Raw genomic sequence first — 7,797 nt, 5'->3', positions numbered from 1 at the left:
GCCAAGGAGAGAGGCCTAGAACAGTCTTCCCTCACAGCCGTCAAAAGGGACCAGCCCTGCCGACACCATGATCTTGGACTTTTAGCCTCTAGAACTGAGATAATAAATTTCTGTTTTGTAAGCCCTCCAGTTTACGATACTTTGTTCTGGCAGCCCTAGCAAACTAATACAGCATTGCATAATAACCCTTGCTTTTCACCCTTAAAAGGCACATTAGTTGCATAAATGCTTCACCCACCATGTAATGCCTGGTCCCATGGAATAAATCATGGTCCTTGGAGATGGTAAGTTTCCACAGGACAGGTCCCAGGAACGGACAGCTTTGTGGCCACAGCCCCTGACAGAGCCATCTCTGATTACAGTCCTTAGCAAATGATTTCATAATTCTAATTGCAAAGAGGATGTTAAACTTTAGTGCTTTAACACAAATCACCTGCTTGAGGGAAAAGTCTGAAATGAAGTATGGATGCTTGTCCCGGCTGTGCCCAACTCATGCAGAAGCGCATGTGAAAAGACACAGCGGAGGGCCGACTGCAGCCAGTTTCCACGTTCTTGTAAATGTGAATTCTGTGCAGTAGCTCCTGGGGACTGGAATGTGGCAATTTTAATGCAAAATTAATTGTCAAGTATAAGACTGCAGTGGCCTTGTCCCTGGTGACTATCTCACCCACCAGCTAGTCACCTTCACTCTTGTTCTCGATGCTCTGTACCTTGTTAGCAATATTCCAATGATCAAAAATGATTCCAGGGGCTTCCCTGGTGGCACAGTGGTTGAGAATCTACCTGCCAATGCAGGGGACACAGGTTCGAGCCCTGGCCTGGGAAGATCCCACATGCCGCGGAACAACTAAGCCCATGCGCCACAACTACCGAGCCTGCGCTCTAGAGCCCGCAAGCCACAACTGCTGAGCCTGCGTGCCACAACTACTGAAGCCCACGCGCCTAGAGCCCGGGCTCTGCAACAAGAGAAGCCACCGCAATGAGAAGCCCGCTCACCACAATGAAGAGTAGCCCCCGTTCGCCGCAACTAGAGAAAGCCCGCACGCAACGAAGACCCAACGCAGCCATAAACAAACAAACAAATAAATAAAAATGATTTCAGGATCTCAATCTCAAAACACAACCCCTCTTGGTTAGCTTGCACCTACTTTTTGTTTTTACTTACTTACTTTCACAACAGGATGTCATTGCTGAACTTGTGCTAACATCTCCACTTTCAGTGTCAGCATCACAATCATTGTAAGATCACACTTGTACACACTGACGTCTGCTTCAACTTTAAACTGAATTCTGGGCTTAAGTAACATTAAAAATGCTACCTTTAACGTCATATAAGGAAAGTCCTGTGCTGTATCTATGATTTTTCATAAAATCCCTATGTACAAAAATGTTTCATACTCTAAATAGCATCTGGATGTGTAAATTACATTACTCTGAAGCAGGAAGCTGTAACAATATTCCTAGAGATTAACCTTGCTTCTCTCACAATGATTTCTACATGTGCTATGCAGTGAAGCAGCTGTTACTCTCCCCTAAACCCACGGCTTCAACACGACCTTTCACTGAAGGGACACAGACAACCTATCAAAAAATGTCTACATTCATAGGATGTAAGGTATGTATTAATTTCCTAGGGTGGCCGTAACAAAGTGCCACTTACTGGGTGACTTGAAACAGCAGGAACTTCTTCCACAGTTCTGGAGGCTCAACACCAGAAGTCAAGAGGTCGGCAGGGTGTAATCCCTGAAACCCGTGGAGGACTCATCCTAGCGGCTGGTGATTTGCTGGCCATCTTGGGGGCTCCTGGGTTTGAGGCTGCCTTGTCCACATGGCCTTCTCCCCGTGTGTCTTCACACGGCCGTCTTCTGATAAGGACGCCAGCCCTGCTCCTGTATGACTCCATCTTAACTCATCATATCTGCAACCATCTTGTTTCCAAATAAAGACAAATTCTGAGGTAGGAGGGCTTAGGACTTCAGCATACCTATTTTTGGGGGGGCTGGTGGGGAGCACAATTCAATCCATGAAAAGGGGACAGGGTAGACTTCACATATTCAAGTTCTGAGGGCAACTCGTAAGGCATCATTTTTGATCGATGGAGACAAAATCTTAATTTACAAGAAAGTACATACAACACATAGGCACAGTTTAAAGGATTATAAAGCAAGTATCCGTGTAACCCCCATTTAGGTCAAGAAACAGAACGTGTACCAGAGAAGCCCCCCGTGTGCCCCTCCCTCATCAAAACTGCCTCCAGGACCCATCCAGCACCCCATGTTACATTCAGCTCTCATGTCCGTCTCCTCCAATCTGTGTGCCTTATTCTTTATCTTTCACAACCTTGGTATTTTTGAAGAGCACTGGCCACTTACTTTGTAGGATTTTCCTGAGTTTGGGTTCGTCTGAGGTTTCCCAGTGACTAGACTGACGTCATACATTTTGCCCAAGAATTCCACAGAACTGTGCAGTGTGGTAATGTCACTTTTTAATACTATAGGTAGGTTCTCATTAGTTTTTATTTCATTTTGAGTTCCTGGCACATCATGGTTGACTTTAATTATTTTCAGAGTATGTGAAACATTACTGTAGTGTTGAGTTAAACGAAACTGTATGTTGGAAGGTGCTACTCATCCCGATTCGCCTGACTTTCCACTCTGTACTCACCCCCTGTAGGTAACCAGTCTCATTAGTTTCTAGTTTATTCTTCTTGTGTTTCTTTTGCACAGGTGAGCAGATACATATATATTTTCGTCTCCTGCCTTCCTTATTCAATGAGCGATGGTAAACTGTAGACATGCTTGCATTTTGCTTTTCTCATTTTGCTTAACAATATATCCTGGAAATCATGACATCAGTACACAGAGCTCTTGCACAGACTTTTTACACCCGTGTAGGACATTGTGTGACGTACCAGCTTACTGAATCACTCTCCTATGTAAAGACCTTGAGGTCATTTTCAATTATTTTGCAATTACAGCCAATGCTGCAGTGAGCAGCCTTGTGCACACGTGCTTTCACATTGTTGGAGGGTATCATCAGGGTGTTTTCCTAGAAGTGGGAAGCCTGGGTCAACAGGTAAGTATCTCCTGGTTCTATTAGGTATTGTTGAGTTCCTCTCCAGAAAGCTAGTATCAGTCTGCACTTCCACCCGCAACATGAGAGATTTCACCAACAGAATGTATTGTCATACTTGTATTAAACTTCTTCCAGTATCATAGTTGAGAAATGGCATCTCAGTTTTAATTTGCATTTCTGTCTGGATTTTAAAACATATTTTAGGGACACTTTTACTTCTTTTTTTGGTGAACTGTCTTTTTCCATGTTTCCTATCAGGTTTTTGGTCCTTTGTCCTTCAATTTTTAAGAGCTGGCCTGATGATTTTCCAAACCTAATCAACACTGGATATATACATGTGCACCTTAAAGTTTCGCATCATGACTTCAACCAAGTAAGTAGTGTTACCCAGTATATACCAATGCAACATGAGATACGCTACTTATGGGGTTAGGCTCTATTCTCACTTGAACACTGAAGCACATGTGAACTCTTTCCAGGAAACACAGGTAGATATGCTCATGCATTTGTATAGTCAATTACTTATTATGGAACAGGGTTATCTTTTTGCATTATTATGGGTTTTTTTGGTATTAATTTTTAGCTCACATAGCCAAACCCTGTGCTGCCAACCTAGTACTGAGCTTAGATGGAGCTTCACTACCTATGAGGGAATAAATGTTTAATGTGTTCCAAACACAAACAATTTGAGATTAGACACATTTTGGTATCATATATATCCCTACTCTCTTGACTATTAGAACTATTAGAAATAGGGACTATTTTCCTGTTAACAGGCTATTTTAAAATTAAAAACATAACCTATAATGGAAAAGAATTAAAAAAGAACCTAGATGTATACATATATATGTATAACCGAATCACTTTGCTGTACACCTGAAACTATAACACAATACTGTAAATCAACTATACTTCAATAAAAAATTAAAAATAAACTGTGTAGGAAGATACAGTTTCGCTCTCATGTACTGTTTATCTAATTATACACTACTCTTCCAAAAATTTGGTCTTAATCCAGTTTTGTTAAATCCAGAAGGCAAATTATAACACTATATTTATGAAGATTACAACTTTGGAATGTTACATGTTGAGACATTAAAAGTTTTATTTATTTTCTGTGACTGATTTTCTAGCTCTTAAAACATGTCCATAGGTGCTACCAAAATTGACCAAAGATCATTTAAAGACTTAATTACAGTATTAAAGCGTTTGGTTCCAGGTGCCACTATTACATTATTTGTGACAAGAATAATAAATCAGCAGAGTAGAAACCAGACAGTAACACTGCTTTGTCGACTGACGTAAAGGATTTATCACATAGGTTCCTTAATGGCGGGTGAAATCTGTAGAGAAAGCGGTGACAACTACGGAGAAGTCCTCTACCCGCCCCTGTGGCCCAACGCCGAGGCAGGTTAAGGCTGCTGTGCAGGGGCTGCATTTGAGGGCTCCAGCTCTTCTTAGGTTATTAAAATACATGTGTTTTGGTGTTGTTGGTTTTTCCCATGACCTTCTCTTCTTACACGTGATTTATAAAAGAATTAGAGGAGACAGAATGGAAAAGAAACACATTACGTTTCCGGGAAAATTAACAGCAGTTTAGAAGTACCGGTTCCCAGAGAATCCCCCTCTTCCTGGTACAGAGCAGAGCAGGTCCTAGTCGTCGTCCCTTGTCCTGCTCACCATTAGAGAGTGAATCTGGTGAGACCACTTTAAGGGGAAAAAAAGTGCATAATAAAAATACTCAGGAAACTCGATTTCCCCTCACCGTTCCCTCTGCCCTCTAGGAGCTAGTCAAAGCAAAAAACTAAGATAGCATTGGGTGACGCCCCACAAGAGTAATGACAAAGCTTTGAAAGAGCACTGCTGAATCTTCAGGAAAGACCGGTAGAAAGCTGAAGTCACTGAGTGGACGGAAAGTGGTTAGCTTCATACTTAAAATACTTGCTTACATCATCAATAACAAAAAGAATTTCAATAAGGTAAAAAGATTTTTACCACATTCTAGCAAAATTTTTAAAAAGGGTAGTGTTAAACATCCTGACCCTTAAAAAAAATGTGCTTTAATACATGTAAAAGCTGTGGAGGGACTGAAAAATTGCATTCTTAAAAAATGATATGGTCATAAAAAAAAAGAACACTTTTATACATAGGATTTTATTTTGCACTGCTGTAACAATTTCATTATAGTCCAAGGGAGAAAAAGAAAAAGGATAAAACCACCACACTGAGCAAATTACTAAAGCTTTTCTACTTTTAACAGGATTTTCCATCTGGTAGGTTTATTGTCATATCCCCTTCAAAACAGACAAGATGCTCACCATATTTTAAAGATTATAGGTTGCCACTGAAAGAAAAATTTTACACAGTCACTGTACATCAAGGTTGAAAAAACTGTCCTGCGTGAAAAATATATTTAGAAATCATGTGAATAAAAGAAAAAGAAAACATTATTGTGTTCAAGGAAAGATTAAAGTCCTCATAATGTGCCGTCTAAATGTGGACACTCATTCCTCCTGGAGTCGCTCAGGCAGAGGGAGTTCTTTCTTCCGCCCACCTCACTCATTATACTGTGTTTTTACCCAACAGTATGCATTAAGGCAAACAAATCCTTTTCTGAAGAGGTCTTAAAGAAACTGTGGACAAACAGCAAACTTTTGGCATTAAAACAGGTTAACACATACATAGCCTTTAGAATGTACATTAAGCATATTTCTCTCGGACTAGTGACAAGAAAAAGATGAACATGCTTGTTAACAATGTCAAAAAGTTTAAAATTCAGTGTCCAAGCAATTCCTAACGATGCTTCTGTAGCTTTAAGCTCTAAACAGTATAGAATTTATGCAAATGCATTAAAGAATTCAAGCTTGGCAAATTACACCCAAGCAGGTTATTAAACTATATATACAGAAAGTAAATGATAAATACAGAATTAAAAGAGTCCTTCGGTTTTCCTTATAGCCTTGAAAACTGACAAACTTTTGAGGACAGTTCTATAATATTAAACATTAGGTAACCACAGGTGTGGGGAAACCTAACTACACAAACCGATTTAAAATACTCAAGATGACTTTGTAGTGTTCAATACAATTCAGTTCGTAGGTAAGGGCACAAGACAACATTTAACAAAAATAATCACATCAATTGACCTAGAAATCAAATGCAAATAGATATGAATACAATCTCCAAAATCTGTCTTTTTAAGTGAACATTAACCATTTATTCAAAGTTATACAAGAATTTGAAGGATTAAAGTCTTCTTCTGTGACATAAAGCCATTTCGAAGAGTCTCCCGTCTCAGCTGAGCAGGAGGGTGAAAGAATAGGCGAGTAGCCCCTTCTGGGCAGCAAGACAGTAGAAACAGACTCAGCAGCAGCCTCCCCCCGCCTGCTGTCCTCCCTGACCGCCTGCGTGCGTGGCGTTAGTAGCAGCATGCTGAGGGCCAATTTTAATGCCATTTGCCTGAAATGAAAGACAGAAGGATAATAAATGTAACCGGAGCCAACCAGACAGTATAATTTAAATTTAAGAAATCCTTTGGTTTCTTAGTGGCACAATCTTACCAAACAACTGAAAAAAAATATATATATATATATACACTAAGCAGATTTTCACAATTAAAACAGTATCTCTCAGGGGATGTTCCTTCCTATTAAAATAATACTTGTGGAAATATTCCTGCAAACAATTCCTTATCATACCAGGTACTGTGGTAACAGAAACCGGAGTGCTGCTTTTAAGGGAATTCTCACAATGGAGAGACTGTTTAAAACGTAATCTTTAAAAGAGAAAAACATGCAAAGCCTATGCTCCTCTAATACGACGTACAATCTTTCCTCTAGACAGCGTTTCTGTTCCATGTTGAATCAGCTGTACAGGCTAAGGGCATATGAGTGTTCTGTGTCATCAATAATTTCTATGATCCCCAAAGACATGGCAGCTTGCCAAGAACCCACACACAGAGTGGTTCTTTCATTCATCAAACTCACACTTATGTCTCAACCCTCACTCCCTCAAGTGGATTTTACCTAAAAATACAACACTCTGAGAAAAGTAATACAGTAGCTTCAGAAATTAAGCTCTTAAGGAAACTTTACGTCACAGTAAATCTCAGATTTATAGTGCTTGGCAGTTGTTCTGCAACAGTAGTAGCCTTGGGGTTTCTGGCACTAGCTCAGTATTGACAGCAGCTGATGTGGTTTCTTTTCGCTCTTTTGACTCCTCTTTAATAAAAAGCATGCCCTATGGCTCATTGGTTTTGCCCCCTCTGGGCTGGTAGCAACTTCTTGAGGAATCAAGAAGTCAGACTTGGCATTAGGCCAGATAAATCGCACGGCCTGTTGGCTCCTGACAGCACATTGCAATCAAAGCCACACCAGGCACAGTAAAGCAGTCAGCTACTATATGAAACCAGACAGAGACAATGAACATGCCCTTTACAGAGACGCCCAATTACTGTTCAATTTATATGGCATTAGTCTCTGAATGGTGTCGCCTTTAAACTAACTCAAGATCTATTGCCATATGAGCCTGGAAAATATGGGTTAGAAACTTTATCACTACAAATTAAAAGAAACTGGAAAATCAAACACTTTTTGGAAACCCTAGGCAAACTGTTGTTTGTTTTAGCAACGAATATTGAGACAGATAATAAAGAGGCTCTCTTGCACGTGCGCCAAGAGACGCACGCACCATGGCTCCTAACACGGTGCTTCCTCGCTGCAC

At 40.4% G+C, this 7,797-nt stretch overlaps 1 protein-coding gene across 1 annotated transcript in view; it reads right to left on the bottom strand.

Annotated features, from left to right (window-relative positions):
• Positions 1–5,213: 5,213 nt before the first annotated feature.
• Positions 5,214–7,797, bottom strand: part of RAB2A (RAB2A, member RAS oncogene family) — a 74,982-nt gene continuing 72,398 nt past the window's right edge. Inside the window, exon 8 of the mRNA XM_060116233.1 lies at positions 5,214–6,534. Within this exon, the coding sequence (XP_059972216.1) occupies positions 6,439–6,534 (96 nt within the window). The 3' untranslated portion in view covers positions 5,214–6,438. The remainder of the gene's footprint in view (positions 6,535–7,797) is intronic.

The sequence above is a fragment of the Mesoplodon densirostris genome, chromosome 13 (assembly GCF_025265405.1).
Source record: "Mesoplodon densirostris isolate mMesDen1 chromosome 13, mMesDen1 primary haplotype, whole genome shotgun sequence".
Taxonomy (NCBI): domain Eukaryota; kingdom Metazoa; phylum Chordata; class Mammalia; order Artiodactyla; family Ziphiidae; genus Mesoplodon; species Mesoplodon densirostris.
The sequence above is the reverse complement of the archived record's forward strand: the minus strand, read 5'-3'. Positions and strand labels throughout refer to the sequence as shown.